At 38.5% G+C, this 21,462-nt stretch overlaps 1 protein-coding gene across 12 annotated transcripts in view; it reads right to left on the bottom strand.

Annotated features, from left to right (window-relative positions):
- mapk8ip3 (mitogen-activated protein kinase 8 interacting protein 3) overlaps positions 1–20,428 on the bottom strand; it is a 29,666-nt gene extending 9,238 nt beyond the window's left edge. For 2 of the 12 annotated variants that reach the window (XM_088317997.1, XM_088317999.1), the window contains exons 1-22: positions 19,781–20,427; positions 17,830–18,099; positions 15,895–16,015; positions 15,358–15,428; positions 15,178–15,260; positions 14,109–14,132; positions 13,396–13,543; positions 11,573–11,804; positions 11,388–11,490; positions 10,069–10,187; positions 9,191–9,202; positions 8,724–8,741; positions 7,878–7,935; positions 4,575–4,727; positions 4,110–4,167; positions 3,582–3,733; positions 3,102–3,158; positions 2,845–3,015; positions 1,943–2,102; positions 1,412–1,462; positions 680–769; positions 83–238 (exon numbers count right to left, since the gene is read on the bottom strand). In XM_088317997.1, the coding sequence (XP_088174123.1) occupies positions 83–238; positions 680–769; positions 1,412–1,462; positions 1,943–2,102; positions 2,845–3,015; positions 3,102–3,158; positions 3,582–3,733; positions 4,110–4,167; positions 4,575–4,727; positions 7,878–7,935; positions 8,724–8,741; positions 9,191–9,202; positions 10,069–10,187; positions 11,388–11,490; positions 11,573–11,804; positions 13,396–13,543; positions 14,109–14,132; positions 15,178–15,260; positions 15,358–15,428; positions 15,895–16,015; positions 17,830–18,099; positions 19,781–19,816 (2,343 nt within the window). In that variant the 5' untranslated portion in view covers positions 19,817–20,427. Of the gene's footprint in view, positions 1–82; positions 239–679; positions 770–1,411; positions 1,463–1,942; positions 2,103–2,844; positions 3,016–3,101; positions 3,159–3,581; positions 3,734–4,109; positions 4,168–4,574; positions 4,728–7,877; positions 7,936–8,723; positions 8,742–9,190; positions 9,203–10,068; positions 10,188–11,387; positions 11,491–11,572; positions 11,805–13,395; positions 13,544–14,108; positions 14,133–15,177; positions 15,261–15,357; positions 15,429–15,894; positions 16,016–17,829; positions 18,100–19,780 lie in introns of all 12 variants that reach the window. The other 10 variants (XM_088317998.1, XM_088318008.1, XM_088318006.1 and 7 more) reach the window with 9 other exon arrangements.
- Positions 20,429–21,462: the final 1,034 nt, after the last annotated feature.

Here is a 21,462-nt window from a genome sequence, read left to right as displayed (position 1 = left end):
CCTGAATTATCCACTTAAATCTTCTATTATCACTTCCCGCTCGTAGGAGCAACTGAGAGGGAATGATCCCCGGCAGGCTCACCTTCCGCTTTTCAGGAGAGTTGTGGTTGCTCTTCTTGCCTACTTCATTGTCCTCTGCTTGCAGAGGGTCACTTCCGCTGGAGACCACTTTTATTGGTTCTGACTCCTGACTGCCGGCTCTCCATCCTGTCAAGTCAACTCCGGCGGCACACCACAGCTGAGACGGGGAATAAATAAGAGCTCATAACCGGTGAAGGTGAAAAATCTAAGTGGGGTATTTTACATGATTTTCCCGGCACTTGTAAAGGGAAAAAAAAAATGAGTGACAAATGCAATTGAGTTGTCAACTCGAAAAAGTCGAGGTACCACAGTAATTGTCCTATTCTGCAATTGTAAAATGTTATTACAGCTGTCCAGCCTCCCGGAAGAAAACTCAGATTTAAGATTATGTCATCAATTACGCTTTTTTTAAAAAAAATTTTATGCTGATGGTTTCCTTTCAAATTTACTCGAGCCTAAACATGCAACAGTTGTATGATGCCATTTTAGCAAGAAAGATGTTACAGCAATAGTTTGATTGAACGTCAAAGAATCAAAATGCAGTGGTTACAATTCATCTGGGTCTAGTCAATTAGGAAAACGCAACAGAATAACTTACTTTTCTGTTGGGGTCTTTCTCGACCAGGGGCCGACAGTAGACCGGGACGGGAACATTCTTCATGCGGTTGTCCTCTTTCTCACTGGTGGTCTAAAAGTAAAAACGAGCACGAAGGCCAAGCTCAATATTTCATTGTTGTGTGCTAACATGCGCTATCGTCCCTACACATCCTGAGTTGCTGACCAATAAAATAAATAAAATAAACAAAACATGAAGCTTGTCTACTTTCTGTGAACATGTAAACTATGTATACAGTAGTCATTAAATAAAAATTCCATTTAATCACCAATTTGTGGTGTTTTTTTTTTTTTGTTATTATAGACTCATATTGCATGGTTTGCTCAATTTGACTGCGTTGGACTTAAACTAAGCGAGAGGAAGAAAATAAATAAAAATGTAAACAATGTCCATGTATAATAAAGATATGAATGGCATGGATTTACCCCCTTTAAAATGACTCCCAATACACTACCGTACTCCCAAGGGTTTGTAATATTGTGCAATACGGGTAAAAATTCAGGATAAACTGAAAATTCACAAATTGACTTTCTCTAAACCTTTGAATGCACATCGCAAACTGTTTAGTGCTTCAGTCCTTTTTTGCAAAACTTGCTGTTCTCTAACAAGCAGAATGGCAAAATAAATATTAAAAAAAAAAAAGATCCCTAATCCTTTCCAAAGAAATTCGCTTAAATGTCTTTAGTAATCTGGGACTCTGTTGCTGTCACTTGCCTGTTGTTTTTTCAGCTGGCTGTCCTGAGCGCTGTCCGTCTGACCACCAGTCTGTGGAAGAGCAGACTTAGAGCCACCTGCCAACACACACTGACCTCTGACCCCTCACAAATACAACCAGCCGGCCAAAGTGTATACTTCATTTTGACACTATGACATCTCTCATTCGAGAGGGGAAAAAAAAGAGAGTCAGCACTCTCATCTTGTCAAGGGGTTTTATATCAATAAGGTAAAATTATGTTTCATATTGAACATAAAGGAAACTGACAGAATTGATTGCTCTAGTAGGTCATGTTTTGTTCTTTAAATGTTTACATAAAACACTCATTTGTTGAGTCCAACTGAAGTTCTAGACTTAAGGCTCTAAAAGTAACTTATTCTTAGAATTTTATTAATTCAGAAAGACACCCTATTATGTGATGGACCATTAAATTATTTCTGCGTATCTTTTTTTAAGTCTGTCTTTTTTTTCCCCATGGCCTGAGGTGGCACAGAAGGACCTGGGATCCTGTGGATTGGGGTAACGCGTACCTGTTTGAAACGTGGCGGCACACTCCAGCCACAAGCCTGCATGATGCCGTCGTCGCGACGCATGTGCTCGCGCACCTGCCGGTACTGTTCCCGCCTCTGCTCTCGGCGGGCCAACAGTGCCGAGTCACTGAGGAGAGACGCAACACCGTTACTGGCCAGTCTGGAAGCAACGGCCAGGTGGCAGGGGTGAGGAGAGAGAGAGCCAAGCGTTAGCGGGCAGCCAGCAGCCAGCCACACAGACACAAAGAAATAGTTTGCCTCGCCTTCTTCGAATATCACGCGATATGCTTCACATACAATATTTTTAGTGTCACGGTGGGCTTAAAAAGTTTAGAGCTTGATTACAACTTGTGGGAGGGTCACTTTATGCCACTGAGCCGTTAGGGCGAGCAAGGCCTTTGCTACTTGACCACACTATCAGAGGAACTGACCCACATTTACAATAAAAATTCTAACATTCTTTCCATGGAATTTATGACCAACATTCTAATTCGTTTCTGTTGCCTGCACTGCTACCAATACAAGCAATATACTTTTGCCCAATCAGATATCAGCCTCTACTGTATGGGCTATCATGCACTGTACTTTCTTAGCTTTTCAATGCTTTTGTCATGTTATTAGACAAATAACATGAGTCCGAACTGCTCCAAATAATATACAGCCGCATATTGCATTTTCATGTAGTATTGACGGTTTCTATAATTGTGATGTGATGGTCGTAGTATTAAAACTGAAGGCCCAGGTACCAAATTCGTGGATTTATGTAAGTCCCACGATAAACAGTGATCTCTGCAACTAATTATTTTCTCGTTGCTGTGCATGAGGAGATTGAAACTAGCAAAAAGCGAGCAAAGCGGCGAGGCGTTGACACGGAGAGGAAGGCAGCCAGGGTGCATGCTCACTCTTCCGGGAAGAACTCCAAGGTGCGGTTGGAGGTGGAGATCTGGCACATGGTGTGGCTGCGGCGCTGAGGGAAGCCCGCCGGTGAGGGCGACTTGTAGTGAATGTTGACGCTGTAGTACGGACGCTTGACCGGCGGGGGACTGGACGATGAGCTGAAGAGACGTGCAAAGCTGGAGGGATACAGTCGAAATTGTAAGCGTAGTCAATTTGAGTGGCGGCAGATTATAAACCAGTTTGTTCAAAAGCAGAAACGTACAACTGCCAGATAGTAGACTTCTTTTTTTCTTGGATTGCGGGACTCTCACGGGAAGCTCTAGAGAAGAGATAACAGTATATATTAGTAAATACAGGGGACGCTCAAAAGTTGAGCAAAATCTAGTCCCGATTTTGTTTGGATTTGTACATATTAGAAAGATTTATTGTATCCATCATAAAACCTATATTTACAATCCATTGTCCCACAACATTTTTTTTAATCTACCGTCTTATACTTGCTGAAAAAAAATCACTTATTTGTTTTTTTTGTTTTTTCTGAAGCCAAGTCCTCATATAATAGTAGTGTATTGGCACCGTATTGTGTCATCTTGTTTCCGATGAACTATATTCAAATGAGCTGAGGAACTGTGAGAGAGTTTCAGTCATATGTGTGAAAATGTTTTAGCAATGCATGTGAGTCACCCTCATAACAAACAGTACAATTATTTTCAGACTCTCTTCTTTGCTCAACAACCTGTACCTAATCATCTCCGTCCACCGCACAGCCTCTTGTAACTCCATCAGCCGCTCCTTGTACTGGTTCCTCTCCATCAGCACCCTCGCCATTTCCACCCGGGTGAACCGCCGCCTCTGGGTCATGGTCATATCGCCATCTTGTATGGGTGATGAAAACTAGGCAACGAATGACAGTTGTTTGACTGGTGGAACAACAGTCAATTGATAATGACATCACAGTTGCTCAGGGCTCACGGCCAAACATGGTTCAGCTTCAGAAAACAGGTGAGCTGTGATTGGTCATTATCTCATCATTTTTAGTTGACAGACATGACAAAATGGCCGCCCCCTGAGATGGCTCAAAATGGGTGAGTTTTGCTGCTTAACTCATATTCCGTAAAACACAATATCATTCAGAATGCTGTGTTTAGACTAGTGAAGCTGCTAAGAACATTTTTTTGTTGAATTCCCAGTGAGTAAGACATAGTTATTTGAAAAAAAAAATCATGTTCGGTATTATTAGTTTGGGTACTAAATAAAGAGGAAAACTCACATCATCGTTTCCTTCATCCTTGGAGTCGCGAGCCGCTCCGAGAGCCTCTGCTCTTAACCTGCAGCCCAAAAATGGAAAAATGTTTCTCATGTGTACTATGTATTAAGTGACTGATAACTAGACAGGAGATAAGAAAAAAAAAAAAGTATTTTCAAATTAGGTCATTATACGCTGCAGTTTGACATTGCAAACCGAAAAACACAAATAAAAACTCTCTGATATGGATTTTAACTCTAGAGCTGTCAACATCTGAGTGTTTTATTGACAAAGGATTTTGTGTGGGCTTTATCAGCAAATCCATCTGATTAACTCGATTATTCGACAGAATAAATGAGAGGATAATACATTTTTAAATGACTCAATAGTGACTGGACTAAAATATGTATGGCATTTATATATAAAAAAAAAATTCTGTCCAATACAATTTTTTCCTTAAGATTCCTTTTAGTTGACAAACATTTTCACCTCCGTAGTTCTTCTTCCAGCTCCTTGACTCTGGCGTCCACCTTGTTCTTGGATTGCCTCACGGCCTCGAGCTCCTCCCGTAGCACCTCGTGCTCGCTGGACAGCTCGTCCACTTTGGCAATAAGATCATCTTTAACAATGTTGAGCGCATTTCTGTGAAGGGGAAAGGAGAAGAACTTCAAGTCATTTCATCCCAGCACATTCCAGACTACTGGAAAAAAAACAAATTCAGAATGTTATGGAGAATCATGTTATTTAATGAAATACTTGTTCACTTTTGTTTGAAATGAAAGTTGCATTAATATCGGAATATGTTACGTGTATCCATTAAACCTTTCTCAATTAAGTGAATACTCATATTACACCTGTTTCTGACAGGAACATTTCATTTATAAAAATCGAGGTACATAAATGAAAAGCGATGAAAGAGATTACACTCTGTTAGTTATGACTGACCACTTAAGTTTGCATTCTATGACTGAGAATTTCAAAGGAGCACTTAACTACTATCTTTACTTCCTTAAACAAATATACTTCAGGGCAACGTGCATTAAAAATCGAATTTTAGCATTATGTTGTGAATATTTATTTTACATTTACATTTTAACATTTCTGTGATTTGCATCTTGTAATGGAATCTTGTTTTTAATCCTTATTTGTTGCATTTGCCATGCGCATTGTCTGTAGTTGTGGTTTTTGCTGTCGTATTTAGTTTCGTGTTTTTTCCTTGTGTTTGGTGTGTCTCGTCATGATCATTGTGTCCACCTGTGTTCGTCTACCCAGCCCCAGTGTCAACCCTTCAGGTCCTTCCAACCCTTTGTGTCTTGTCCAGGTGCTCCTCGTCAATTTGTTTGTATTTAGTTCCCTGTTTTGTTTCAGTTCTTGTCGGTGCAATACCCTTGTCAGCTGTCCCTATCCGTTTCCATGTCCATTTCGTTCCTTCCTTCCGTACTGCCTATCTCGCCAAGTCAAGTTTAATTAAGTCCTTGCGTTTTGTTGCCTCCATTTGTTTTGTACTTTTATGTTTCGTTTTGATTAAATACCCTTTAAGTTTCCCCTGCCTCGCTTCCCTGCTTTTTTGGGGTCCACCTCTTCTTCAACTTCCATCACAACCTGACACTAAGGGCCCTCAAAGGTGTATTTGAGGGATTTAAAAGACGCATACACGATGTAACAAGAGCACAATGACAAATGAAGTCATTTTCATAAGAAACATGTTTTAATGTAATAAAGCGTGTTAATGGGTTAAGTCCCAGATACAGGTAATAAACCTAATGTTAAACAAGAACATGAATTATTTAAGTTGATTTCGCCAGACCACACATAAACAAAGACTTAGAACAGTCCACACAAACACAATGCACTTGACGTGAATTGTTATGCCATGAAGACACATTTAGATTTCCAAGCTATGATTTGTAGTGATGGTAGTTACTTACAATATGATTTATAATTCGTTAGACATTGCTTTTCATATTTTTCATATTTAAAAAATTGCTTTGTACATACATTTAATGTTTTACCCGTGATCATGTTATTTTCACGGATATGATACATGCGATAGGATTGAAAAGTGTTACACCTGTTACAGGTGAGAACAATTGTAGTAATATGCATGTATTTAAAATGATGTGGTCATTGTGAAGAAAGGTTGCGGTGGAAGCTTTAAAGATATACAAAGAGGTTAACAAGAGCAACAAGTGAGAGTTTTTGACACAGGAAGTGTGTTACGGGGCAACACAAAATGGGGAGGTAACGGCCTGCAGCTGGGCAGAAATAGCGATACACACACGCACACACATTGGCCCTGTAATTTTCCATTATACGACGCACCCTAACACGTGAGAGAGGCGTGACCAGGATATGGACAACGCGTGGGGGGGAATTCTATCAAATCAAATAATTTTCTTACTATTAAAATGGCTGTAACAATTTTCAAATTTTCATGATTATTAATGAATTGATTTACATCCTATATTGATTGGTGAGCATTGGATGAATAATTGTTTTGCCATTAAACCTGTCAAAATAAAAAAAATAGCTGTCTTTGTCATGTTTAATATTTGTATTCTATTTTATCCACTCAACATTTTTAAATGAGAGAACAACCCCACCCAACACAACGGTATAGCCACGAAGAAATCGAATTAGTTACTCCAGCTTTGTATAAATAAAGATGAGTTGGTGCAGGCGAAAGTATTAATCCTCCAGTTTAATATTATTTCTATTATTATATATTACAATTCAAACTTAAAAAGCAGTAAGAACTCAGATGAAACTTGCTCAACACCAGTTTAGGAGCTTTCTCTGGTGACCGCGTTAGAGCGGGAGAGGTACAAGGGAAGTTACGGAGAGTCGGTTAGGATTTTTATAGATAGTCCTACAAAGTAAGCGGGAGTTGACAGCATGACATGTGCTCTACAAATAAACTCATCTTACCTACAATCTAAATTTCCATCCTGACTTTACATCACTTAAATATGACATATATCCAACTGGATTTAAAAAGGCTTAATGTGTGCTAGTGAGTGACGCGAGGCCTTTGAGCCCTTGACAGGATTCCATATACTACAGAGGATTACAAACATGAAGGATGAGTCAAATATCTTTAGTCCCTTAAATGATAATGGACACCTTTACCTCCTTGCTGAAGAACATTCCGACCTTAGTCAGTTTGCTCATTGGCCTGATTTCAAAATAAATAAATAAATAAATCTAATTAAATTGCACCACACTTTGCCCATCATAAAATTAAAATAAAACACATTATTACTACGCACAAAAATGCGCAACAAAAATAAAGTTGTATTGTTTTGTATTATATAAAGTTAGAAATATTTGTCTTTCTGGTAACATTTCAGGATGGATTATCTTAATTTAATCTTTGTTAAACATTTTCATGTGCGCCCTAGTTTTCAATATTTAATTACGGCATGGCAAAATTCCCAACACAAAAAAAAATCCAAGAATCAATCAATCCATTTTAAATCCTTCTATGCCTTTCTGTAACTCTTCCGGTCTCTTTGTACCTTCGGTGCAATGCAGCTCAGTGGGCAATTCCATCAAAAAAGTTTGAAACTTTGCAATGGTGAGGTATATGTGATCAATTGTTACGCTTGATATCGGTCTCATGATGTTGAAATGTAAACAGCATGATGACGAGGACTGTTTAAAAATCAATTTAAACTGGCCCAGGAAATGTAATGGTTCATTCGTGGATCAAATGTTTGAAATTTTGCCATTCAGCTCCTGGTTAGTGAACAACAAGTTGTCAAACACGAGAGGCAATTTTATGTTTCTTACTTGGTCTCTAGAAGCTGTTTGTTCTCTGTCAGCAAGTTCTCCACCTCCTTGCCCATTCCTAAGACACACACTTGTTACTCATCACAACACCACATGTATTTATTGTGTTAAAATAGAAATAATTTCCAGTCTTTCTACAGGAACCTGAAATGGGATCAATAATAAAAAAAGAAAACCTGCACAGAGTACACATCATTTTATGTAATCACTATAAAGAAGAATGAAACATTGGGGTGCACGAATGTTAAACAAGCAAGCTGCATGCAAATGCAACAGCAGCCAAACACAACCAATAAGGGACTTAAAAGCAAATATATGGACACGACATGAAAATTGGACTGAAAAGGAAACATCTGAAGTAAAACTACGGGTAAAGTATTTAATGCACTAAAAAAAAAAAAAAAAAAAAAACTAAAACGTATCGTAAAATGGATCCTCATGTAATTTTGTTAAACGAAATATGTTCAATTTTATGACCATTTCATATATATATATATATATATATATATATATAATATAATATATATATATAATATAATATATATATATATAATATAATATATATATATATAATATAATATATATATATAATATAATATATATAATATATTATATTATATATATATATACATATACATATACATATACATATACATATACATATACATATATATACATATATATACATATATATACATATATATATATATATATATATATATATATATATATATATATATATATATATATATATATATATATATATATATAATGCATAGAAATAAATAAAAGATTTTCGTAAAAATGATATAACAAGCAAATATGAGCACAAGCAAAGCGCCTTACCGAAGAAATCATCTCGGACTGGAGCCAAAAGAAGATGAGAGGCAAGAGAAAGGAAGGAAAGATGACGGATAGAGAAGAAAAAGGGAGGTTAATGTTGGCGAGAGAAGACGCTGACAAGCATTTAAGAAACGTAGATAAGGTTTAAAAAAACTACAATAGGTCTACTTTCTACCTTTGAAGACCGGGGAAAAGCAGAATATTTTAAAATGTATAATTTTAATAATAACATCATTAATAAGATGAGTATACTATTTACACAATATATTTTAATTTAACAATAAATACGGTATAATGTGCTGGACTTTATCTGATTCGAAAACAACTTTGCTGCTACACTTAAAGATTATCAGACAATTGTTTCTGAACTTCAAATGTTGATTTTCTATTAGAACAAGAAATGAATGGGTGTTTGCAGAGCAGCAAGAGGAGAAAGCAATGGGAAGAAAAGAACATGTTTCAATACACACCTGAGAACTCGCCTATGGGTGCCACCAGCGGAAGCACAAAAAGGGAGAAAAGAAAAAAAAGTGGGAGATTAACAGAAGATAAGCACTTCGTTCAACATCAACATTTAAATTGGAAAATAATTTCAAAAGCCAAAAATTTGAAAAAAAAATGTGAAACCACTTTTTTGCCTACAAAATCCAAATAAGAACATAAAGCAAAAAAATATCTTACTCTAGTATGTCTTTAGCTCACACAAAGACGAGCAGAAGTGCAGGGACAAGAAAACTTCTTATCCAGTGTCAGTGCTTCCGACTCATTTTCAAGGGATGCTACTTGTTGCTAAAAATTGAAGACAAAATAACTGTCGTACAAAGGGCAAATGTGTGTATTTGAGTCACATTTAAAATTGTGGTTAAGATTTCCAAACTAATTTTAAAAGTATTAAAACCTAGGAGCTTTTGTGGAGGGAACCTAAATACAGTACTCTAAAAAGGAGCGAAATCTAGCAACAAAAGTGCTAAATTTGCATTAATTGTCTCATATCTTGTGAACACATTACAAATAATTTTTGCTCGTCATAAGAACATGACCTTAAAGTGTACTCAAAAATTGCTATTTTATTTTCATGTTCCTGTTGATGTTTGTTATATTTGCACAAGACAAACATGAAAAAAATACATTGCATGTATTGCAAAAGCTGCCAGTCAGAATCCCTGGAAGACTGCAGTGACGCATGAGCGTTTCCCAGCCTTCTTCCAGCCTCAGCCATGCGATGTCAAATGCATTCACACGCACATGCCTCCGCTCTTATTCCCCTTAAACTGACTATTCCGAACAGCGACGATAGCATGTGAGCATTCAAGTAGTCACATCAAGAAAGTTGTTGTGGTTTTCATACCAAGAAGCTCTGCTCCGGCATCTACGTCTCCAATAATGTCCGACTTCGCGTCTTTGATCTCGTGATACAAAGAATCCGTGTTAATTCCGAAGGCCTCGTTCACGATTCCCTGGGAGGGGCTGCAAAACCCACACAAAAAAAACTATTAAAAAAATGTATTCGAGCCCGGCTTCATTCGGTACATTTCAATGAGCCAATGCAAGAGCATTTTCAAAGATAATAACATGGTTTGATTGCATTTTATGTATAGTGTAATATTGATAGTTTTATTTGGTGGGTAGCACATATGAATGTCTTCTGTAATACAAAATGGTCACAGCAGACAGCTTGGTTGCATGATAGCAGTGAGCCGTTACAGTGTGAGAGTCATCCGACGCTCATCACAGGAAGCGACGACAAGCTGCCTTGCTATAATGACATTTGATGATTCTATTTGAAAACATATCGAGTTGTATTGTTGAGATTGGGATGCACTGTTTTTGTTTGTTTGCATATGGACCAATAATTTCACCTTTTTAGAAGTATTTATTTCATGAACTTTATGAAAACATGCCTGACAATGACTGCAGTGTGTTTTATGGCAAACTATAATATTGTTTGTGTTGCATTATCACGAACATACACTAAGCACACAAAGGAATTGTTGTGTTGCGCTGCGTTTATTTGCATATGGTCAGTTAGAGAATGTCCTGTAGTAAGATTTTTGGATCAAAAGAAATACACGGTCATAAGAAAATATGTAACTTTTTGGAAAAAGCATTAATACAACTGTAAGGTTCAGAAGTCAGTAAACAATTATACTGAGAATTATTCGGTTTAACATTAAAGTCAATTCAAAGTTAATTCATAAATTGAAGTGAATTAGTTCAAATATATTATTTATTTTTATATTTGCAGAATTATTATTTACACAGTTAGACATTTTGATATTCTCATTTGTGTTGCACAAGCAGCTGAGTTAATGTGTTTATTAATCTGTTCTCATTTACTTGAGGGTCTCCTGATTGGTTTGCGAGAGTCAGGTGGGAGAGTGTGTCAGGAAATGCACGATGGTAGCTGCGGTGTGTTGAGTAAAAAGTGTTGCTAAATAAGAATTCCGTCTCCATCCCTCTCTTTCATTTTAAGAAGAGTGTGCCATCAACCTCCAACGAACCCTCACGTTACACAACTGTGTGTCAGCTGTGGTGACTTCAAATCTCTTCGGATGAAACCTCAAACATTAAAAAAAAAAAAGGAAAAGTGTAAAGTAACTTTAGGGAAACCCTATATAATATTTTGCAGAAAACTTTGTGCATGCTAGGCAGCCAATAAAGCAGAACCTGTTTCCTCCTCCATACAATCGGGGATCCACGCACATGTCCAACTCTGGAGTAGAATCAATGATCTCCTGAAACTCTGACCACTCATCGCTGCTTCCCATACCTGCCAAACAAAACATTTCAATTGCACAAAGCAACACTTGAAGATGGGGGAGGCTAGTTTTCGTTTGCATCAGTGACCATACCAATGCTTACGTTCCTGGTTTCCTGGGAAACCTGGACTTCCATGTTACGGCTGAGCCGCTTGGCGTTTTTCCTGCCCCGGCTGCCGGCCCGCATCACATCAAACTCAGAGGGAGGGAAGCCCTCGTTGATAGGGGTGACGGTGGCAGAGGGGACGGAGGAGGTGGGCGTGTTGGACTTGCTTCCGGTGCTGCTGGGGGTGGCCGCCACAGAGTCAGACTCTGATCCATCCTCCTTTTGTGTGTGACGGTGGCATGAGAGGAGTAAGAGACAAGTAGATGCCAGTATGAGCAACACTCAGTGGAGGTCAAGTCAAAGATGAAGTTCACCTAAAACATATACTGAAAAGTTCTTATTTTTCTTCAAAATATTTTATTTCACATTGTCTAAGCAGGTAGCAGTTGTTAAAGGGAATGTTAATGACAAAGATTTCTTAAGAATATGTTCTAAGCAGCCTCACTAGTTAGCGGAATATGAGTTAAGCAGCAAAATCCACCCGTTTTTCTACATCTCAGCGGGCGGCCATTTTGTCACTTCTGTCGACTGAAAACGACGTCACAGTTGCTAACGACCAATCATGGCTCAGCCCGAGAAAACAGGTGAGCCGGCATTGGTCGTTACCTGAGCCCTTAGCAATTGTGATGAAATTTTCAGTCGCCAGAAGTGACAAAATGGTCGCACGCTGTGTTGGCACAAAACACATCGATTTTGCTGCTTAACTCATGTTCCACAAAGGTGATATGAATAAGAATGGCATGTTTAGACTAGTGAAAATGCATGGAACATTTTATTTCAAATATATATTTTTTTACTTCCCCTTTAAGGTCATTGTACTATTTACAGGGCACTCACTCTTTGACTGGCCCTTACACACGTTTTGTTTTTATATCGCTCATTTACATAGAAGTGTAATGAAATCAATTATGGAAAAGATTATATTTAAGATGTTTTATCTCATTAAGTTTAGTCTACTGATTCCTGCATGTTTGCAAAAGTTCAAACTGGTTTCTATCATTTCCCAAACACGGACAAGATGATTATTCTTAAATAACAGAAAGAAGGGACATACTAAGACAACAATAAAACGTTGAAAAACTGAGCACAGGAAGCTGAGCAACAGAAGTATTTCGTATTATACCACTGCAATATAAATACGCACCCATGGAAACTTAAAAACATCCAAAAGCACTTGACAAAACTAAAACACGAGCACACCAGGCAGAAGTTCCATGGTCACAAATAAATTATCACAAAATTAAAAGGAAAGCCATTAAAAAGGACCCCAGCTTGCTTGAGTCGGCGCAGAAACAAATAAATTGTGGTTTGGGTTTAAATGAGAATTCTATTATTGCATCAAGAGTGACGCAAGCAGGCATGAAGGATGGTCCTTGGCGGTGTGGCTTTCCGGATGGTCAGCAGTAAGGCTGGCCATGCCCCACAACCACTCCTCAGCAGCAGTTGCCAGAGGTGGGAGTAAGTCACTTATGTGCACGCTGTACGTTTAAAGCCAAGCACGTCAAGTTGAGCCCAAAGTAAATTCGGTGGTAACATCAGCACTGAGCATCATAGCTTACTGGTTGGCCGCTTTGCACGAGCGACCCACACAAGAATGACCTTTTTTTTTTTTTTTTCAAAAACAAAACAAATGACGCACTACCTGGAAAATGCAATTCGAATGTAAACAGGCAAGTCAAGCCTATGATCCTTGCCCCAAGTTCTAAAAACTGGCGACTCAAGTTTGACTCGAGTCAAGCCATGTGACTCAAGTCCCCCACCTCTGGCGGTTGCGGTTGTGGAGACAAGAGATGGCCGCTGTCTGTCCCACCTGATAGGCCGAACTGAGGGTGGACTGGCCGAGCTCGCTGACCTGCCAGATGTCTTTCCCGGGCATCATCCTAGCCCCCCCGAGACCCCCACGTACCATGCCCTCGCCGCTGGGATACAGGCTCAACGACGGCGGCCGCTCTGCTTTGCTGTTGGCAACGAACACAGACAATGATCAAACGTTAGCTGTCCATTCAGAATATTTTATATGCTCACAACGGTGAGACAAGCATGCTAGCCGCTAGCACATTGTGCTAATACCCTCATCATTAGCATTATTAATCCTTAGTTCTTTTGTTCTTTTCACACAATGTTAAAAATGTCCGCCTCTAATGAAAATAATCTCATAGCAAGTAGCATACTAAAAAAAACAATTAAAGGAACGGTCGAAAAGGATCCTTCCCTTCAATTTTTCTGTTTAATTTAAAATCAATGTAAAACCATGAGACCAATCGGGCAAGACGAAAATGCACATAGAGGGACAAAAACACACCATGAGGCCAAGTAAATGGAGGAATGTGATAAATCTGAGAACATTATTGTAAATGTTTGCCATCGAGCAATCAATCAAGCAACAATTTACAATATTTATGTCCTTAAAAAACATGCCGAGCATTTAACAAGGAGAATCCGGAAAGTCAAATCCAAGCAGGCGGGTTTAGGAGTTGAGGAAAAAAGGAGGAGAAGGCAGTTGCGTGACCATGTTGGATTTACCTTTTCCTCCATGTGTGACGGTGACTGTGCACACAGCAGCACAGAGAGCAAGCCAGCAAGACACACAAGGACACACAGTCTCAAATTAGCAAGAGACACAAGTTTGGAAAATGACAATGACACATGAAACAAGTAAAGTTTACACTTGTTTACTTAGTTCTTGTTAGCTATCCTTTTATATGTATATTATTTGATATCTGTCTCTTTTTATTGTCCGAAATGTAATGAATGTCTACTATCCCTCGTTTATGATGCAATTCTATCAAAAACCACACATCGTGAGAATCACAGGTCAATGCTGAATTTCTCTCAGTCGCTGCATGTTGGAGGGATTACGATTGGTTAGACAATCTGTGCTTGAAGAGATTTTGATGTGTATGTAGAGGACAGGAGATGATTAATCTGCTGTTCTGCAACAGAAACTGCACCAGATTGTCTCATGCCAAAAAGTCTTTGGAAAGTGATTTGTTGGATCAGGCGTGGGCAAACTTCGGCTCGGGGGCCACATGCGGCCCGTTAAACGTTTTAATCTAGCCCGCCGAATTTGACAAACATTAAAAATGAATAAACTTTATTAATGTTTTATTTTCTAAATACTGTGGTTTATATATATATATATATATATATATATATATATATATATAGTTGTAATGCTTTTGTTCACTTTGATTTAAAATTAAATGTATTTTTTTTCTCCGATGAGGTGAGATTACCAAAACACTCCATCCATCTGCTCCTGGTCCGGGCCCTCTGACAAATTTTAGAACCCATTGTGGCCCGCCAATCAAAACGTTTGCCCACCCCTGTGCTAGAGGCTTCAAGCAGGCAAATTAAATAAAAAGCTTGCTTAGAAGTGTTCTAAACTCAGTGTGTGCATGTTACATGTGTGATGGACCCCAACAAACAAATGGCAGCAGCAGTGCAGTGATGAAATGAGAGGCTTGATACATATAAAATGAAACATGAAGCATGAAAGCCACATTTGCGATCATAACGAAAACACAAACGCACCGTAAATACGCCAACGACAACAAGTGCGCACTCACACACGCACATACATACAACTCACGTTCGTCCACTGCCATCTGATTGGCCGCTTCCTGTCTGCTGCAATTTGGAGCGCTCGATATGCTCCACGTATGTCTGGATCATCTTTAATACCAAAGCGTGAATTCGAAGAGAAGTGCAAAAGGAAAAAACAACTTTCAGTTCAGAATTCAATCGCTGAACATTTCCTGTTCACACTTACCTCAGTGTGGCGTTGGTGCAGAGCGTTGTATTCTTTCTTCATGTCCGACTCTCTTTCCTCCAACCGTGTAACTGAAAAACAGACGAAATAATTGCAGGAAGTATTTTTTGCGTATCATCACTGTGCTGTGAAAAACACTTATTTCTTTTTATTTTTACATTAATGGCATTTCCGCGTTACAGATATCCCATTAACATGAACATTTTTTTTTAAAAATGACAAAATTGGAGATATGTGTTTTTGACAAGACAGCGACAATATATCAAAATTTTTTTTTAAATCATGACAAGCGAGTATTTATTTTTGGCTGATTTTTTTTTTCAATACTTAAGGACCATAAATATAATATATTTAGATGGAAAACATTGGTGACAAAAAAAAAACGCAATTTAAAAATACAGTTTACAGTCTATAATATTTTTTTTAAATGAATCATTCCTAAGCAATGACAAAATCAGAAATCAGTTTATTTAGGATTATGTATCAATGTGGTTACAAGTGAGTTTGAACTTGGAGTGATCTTTTTAGCCAACTCACTTTGGTCAGCGTAGTTCTTTGACTTCAGCTCCAGTTGTTTCCCCTGCAGCTCCAAAAATTCCACCTGTACCTGCAGGTCCTTTTTGTCTTCCTCCAACTCATCTTCAAACTCAATGAATTTCTATGAGAGAGCACAAGAAAGCTTTCAATTAAAATGAGCACAAAGACACAAACGTCCAATATATTCAAATCATACAATTTATGAGCAAATGAACACTAACTGATATGTAATCAATTGTGAATATCTTGTGACACTGCCCGCTAGGTGCTAATTGCCATTCATCCCCTGACTAATCAAACACACAATCCATATTATGCATAATACTTGTATACATACAACTAACAGTGTATCATGGCACATTTTGAACTGCAATCAGTTTTAATAGGTAATATCTTGATTAAAAAAAAAAAGGTACGGATGATAGGCATGCTATGGGAGGTGTGAAACTAATGCAGCTGGATGTTTTTTTTTTTTTTTTTACACCATTTATATAAAACACAAATGACATTATTCAAAGCAAGTTGTGCAATTTGAAACCATCAATATGAAATGTGATTAAATTTACGTGATACCAAACAAGCTTTCAGGCAGTTGTTTCTCACCCAAACAGTAACTCAACTTGTATCAATTACCACAGAAATAATATTTCTTATTCTCCACGGATATGAAAATAAATGCTAAGTGCTTTGGGGGGAAAAAAATCTTAGTCAAAAAACTAATGTCAGCAAGACCCTTATTAAATTAATTTGAAATATTCAACAACTTAAAATAAAAATTGAGACATCACACTGTATAACTTGGCCGGTGCATTAAGTCAAATTTCTAAATATTTGTTATCATATGGAAAATAAAGTCGAACGGATTACGCACATGCTATTGATTTTCCCAGCAGAGGGTCGCTAAAGTCACTAAAAATAGCAAGTAAATGCTAAGTTGACAACACTGACTGTGCGTTTGTATTCACAGCCATGTTGTTAGTGGATGCAATGCACATGAGCAGGGTCACGCTTTGAATTGAGGAAACCGCCAAAAAATATAAATAATAATAATAAATAAATAAATAAATAAAAATATTTTGTAAAAAAAATAAATAAATAAATCATCATGATAAACTAAAAATAACTGATAAAATAGATTAACCTTCCAGCCTGAGCCTGAACAGGAATAAAGTTTCTGCGCAAGGATGTCCCTAATAACCTTGTAATCTGAGCCGCTCTTTGCTGATTTTCCTCCCAGTGCTTGTTGCATTGTTTCTCTCATGCACAGTACATTCTTTTGTGAAATTCTATGAACTCCGTGGCTTTCTACATCTCCTTTTACTTTGTTCACTCGGCTTTTGTTGCGCTGTTTCTACTCCTTGCAAGCACAAATCAGATTACAGTGCCAGACCCCCAGTTTATGGTATTGATTTCCCATGATCATGGCCTCGCCTCCTCCTCTGTTTTTTTGTTTTGCATTCGAACGGCTTCTATCAAGTGCTACAGCAGGCGTGGGCAAATTACGGCCCCCGGGCCACATGCGGCCCGTTAAGCGTTTTAATCCGGCCCGCTGAACTTGAAAAAAATTAAATGAATGAACCTTGTTAATGTTTTGTTTTCTAAATACTGTGGTGTGTCAAAGACATATATTTTGTTGTCATGCTTTTGTTCATTATCATTTAAAATTAAATGTATTTTTTTTTTTTTCTCCGATGAGGTAAGGTTACCAAAACACTCCATCCATCTGCTCCTTGTCCGGCCCCTCTGTCAAATTTTGGAACTCATTGTGGCCTGCCAATCAAAAAATTTGCCCACCCCTGTCCTACAATATCATGGGAATTGTAGTTATCAAATATTACAACAAATGCTTGTCAATCAATCTGATGCTGTACACTTCAGCACCTTCTGGCTGTGATGGAGCTGGAGGTCCAACGACAGCCGGCGAGCGTGACTCACCTCCTCCGCCTGCTTGCGCAGCGCCTTCTCCCTCTCGTACTGGGTGATCAGCTGCTCGTTATCCTCCTTCAGGAGCTCCAACTCCACTTCGTGTTCCTGGTTCTCCAACAGCACGGCATCCAGGTTCTCCAGGACGTTCACGACCAGCGGCATGAGCTCCTTCACCACCTCCTCGTCGTAGCTGCGGATAAGCCTCTCAAACTCCCGGTAGATGCTGTTGGCCAGGCCCGACACTCGCTCCGACATGACGGTACAGGAGCCATAGTCGTCCTGGAAATAGGTTTGGAAAATTTCAAAAATTGTGAATGTTGGAAATAGAGGCAACAATTCATCAACAACTAATCAACTATTAATTAATTGATCACTATTTTGACCATCTATTAATGGTTTTGAGACCTTGCTTAATTTAAAATTGTGCAAATCCTCGGATTTTCAGCCTCTCAACAATACAATACAAAACAATTTTTTTTGCGCATTTCAAAACAGTAAATATTCTCAGTGTTCTGTAGTCCTCCGTGAAAGCAAACTGTTTATCTTTGCGTTGACGCAAAACAAGAAATTTGCAAACGTCTTTTATTTTGAAAAAAAACATGTTCTAAATATTTACCTATTTTCAGACATATTATGGACGAAACCGGTAACTGGATCATAATAAATTATGTTTGTATGTTTTCTATGCTTGTTCATTAAATCAATTCCTGTTTTTGACCTAAGGGATAAAAATTTATTTTTCGAAAAAAACAATAGACAAATAAATCGATCAGATTTGTGGGAAGGAACCTGGAAGTTTAAAAACTGAAGGTTTTGGGACCTAAAGACAGTTAGTCATATATATTTTAGCATAGTCTTGACAATGACATCCATTTTATTTCAGAATATAGTGGTGCATTGGTTTACAGGATTTTTTTTAGTTGAACCATCAAGCGATCTTCATTTTGTTTTTTGTTTTTTTACTTCAGCAAAATTGCTTCAGTGATGTGGATTTTGTGTGTATCTTGTCTGTATGAATGCAATGGACCTTGAAACTCGACGAGGTTTTTTAAAAAGATATTTATTGGAAACATTTACTCCAGTGCCTAGTGTGATTTAAAAAAAAAAGGAATATCAACCACCAAATGGCTTTTTTTTTTTACAATAGCAATACAAAAAATGAATTCCTTTTTTTTTTAGAACAGTCCTGGTGGCTACTGATGTGGTACTTGGAGGGCTACCCGGTACCTCCAGGCACCACGTCCAATCTTAAATTGCACTCTATAGTATAGGGAGGCCAGAATTTGAGTTATGTCCTCCCTCCTACAAACTCCAGTTCGGAGGTGAGCAGCAACATTTTGGACCAACTGGAGATGCTTGAGGTAGGACTGGCTGACTCCAAAATAAAGTGCATTACAGTAATCCACCCAAGACGTAACAAAGGCATGGATTACTTATTCTAAACACTGTTGTGAAATGAGAGGCTTTACTTTAGCCAGATGCCTAAGATTGATAAAAAATAAATAAAAAAGGAAAGGAAAAAAGCAGGATTTAGGCATATGTGCTAACAACCATCCTGTTTGGTTTATGTTGTCACTACGCTTGCATGAGTTTTCCCCAGGTATTAGGGCTTCTTCCCACATCCCCCTAAACACAATGCCCCAATTCCCAAGAAAAGTATCCAATTTTGAAACCTTGCCAAAATTCCCCATCCTATAGACCAGGGGTCTTCAATCCTGTTCCCTGAGGGCCGGTGGGTGTCCTGCTTGTTTTCCATCTCTCCCTGCTGCAACACACCTGATTCAAATGATCAGGATTGTTTTCTAGCTTCTACATACCTTGTTGATTAGCTGATCATTAGAATCAGATGTGTTGCAGCAGAGAGAGAGATGGAAAACAGACAGGACACCCGCCCTCGAGGAACAGGATTGAGGATCCCTGCTATAGACTGTCATGAAAATCAAACCCTTTGCAACCCTACCTGGTAGACCACCTCGTCAATCTGTAGCTCCATCATCTTGGCGGCTGCAGCTGGCTGCGGTTAGCCAGATGAGGACTTTCAAAGGCCTTGTCAACAGTCGAGGTGTTTTGGGATCAAGTCAACGCAGGAGAAACGTGGAATTCCGCATAACAGTCACCTCGGCGAAGGAAATATAATGGTACGAAAAATACACTGAGGGCCACTCCTCCACCGCCCGCCGCCGCCAGCTCGTCGTGTCACAGCCCAGCTAGTTGACTCCCTCCGAATAGCACAATATAGCGACCTCAATGAAGGTGGGACCGTGTGGCTGTTTCTCCAGTGGATGTGGCCTCTCCCGAGCCATGCCGAATGATCGGAGAGATGCTTTCGTCGATAATGCCGCACCTGCCTCTCAGCAGCCGCAGCCGCCAAGCGTAGCCATTGCTTGATGAGAAAAATAAATACATTAATTGATTTATAGAATAATAAATAAGACCCCCAACGACGACGGCGATCACTATGGAGAGGTTTGTGCCATTTCTTTTTCTTCGGGGTCGGAAGGTGATGGTGATGTCTCCCAATGGGAGAGGTTCTCGCTACCGCTCTGATGGGGGAACCAGCTGACCCAGTGAGGATGACGTCACACCACGAGCATCAAGCTACCACAACGCACCGGAAATTCGGAGAAAGACTTTAAGTTAAAACGCGCGGATGCAACGGCATTGGAGTGGGTGGTAACGAGCATATATATACGTCGAAGTAAAGTAGTACTTACGTAAAAGAGAAAAAATACAAACTGTGAAATTGACACCACAACCACAGCTGCAATAAGTCGGCTAGAAAAATCTAATTCAAAAAATATTTTGACATCCGTGCACATATGCTTGCCTGTTTTTTTTAAACGTCATGTTGTGTTTTAAAATTATTATTGAAATTGAACTGACATCACCATGCAATCATTTCAAATAAAGCTATCGATGGGGAATATTTTGCTTCTCTGGAGTCTTCAGAGTGCGAATATGTTCTTGTTCCTCCAAGTCACTGCTGCCATTGCCTTACAAGTAGTCACCAAGATCTCAATTACTCAGTCATGATCTTATTCTTAACCACGGTTAACGTTACATATTTATTTATTTATTTATTTATTTATAGCATAGTGACATCATCCACAGGGGGTTAAAAAAGTAACACGTCTATTTTGACAAAGTAGAAAGTACAAAAGGATAGATCTGTCTGTTTTCAAATGTAGAAGGGAAAAAAGTAAAAAATCGTTATAAAAAAAATAAATTCTCTAAGTTATTTAGGTAATTCGTGGGATGTTGAACTATTAGCATTTAATTAGTTACAAAATAAAACACATTTTGGTTTATGGTGTACTAATTGCTGAAGCAAATCTCAAAAGAGTAGATATATGCTCCATATTGCTCACGTTTAAACTTATTTTGAAGTCCAAGTTGTTCGGTGAGATACAATCACGTGAAAGTCATGTTATAATTTTGCAGGCTAAAACCGGAAGTTGACAATTTTCCAAAGCACTTGGCCTGCCCTTTGATGCATTATAATAATCATGACGATGCACTCTGGAACTGATGCTTCACTGTTCAGACAAAGACAGCCGACAATACACAGCTAAAGAGGCTCATTGACAAGACACGTTGCTGAGAATTACACAGTATGTAAAAGTAATGGATGTAAGGACTTCA

This window comes from Idiotropiscis lumnitzeri, chromosome 15 (genome assembly GCF_059441095.1).
Source record: "Idiotropiscis lumnitzeri isolate Australia: NSW breed Sydney's pygmy pipehorse chromosome 15, RoL_Ilum_1.0, whole genome shotgun sequence".
Classification (NCBI taxonomy): domain Eukaryota; kingdom Metazoa; phylum Chordata; class Actinopteri; order Syngnathiformes; family Syngnathidae; genus Idiotropiscis; species Idiotropiscis lumnitzeri.
Note: the sequence above shows the minus strand (reverse complement) of the source record. Positions and strands in the feature narration are given on the sequence as shown.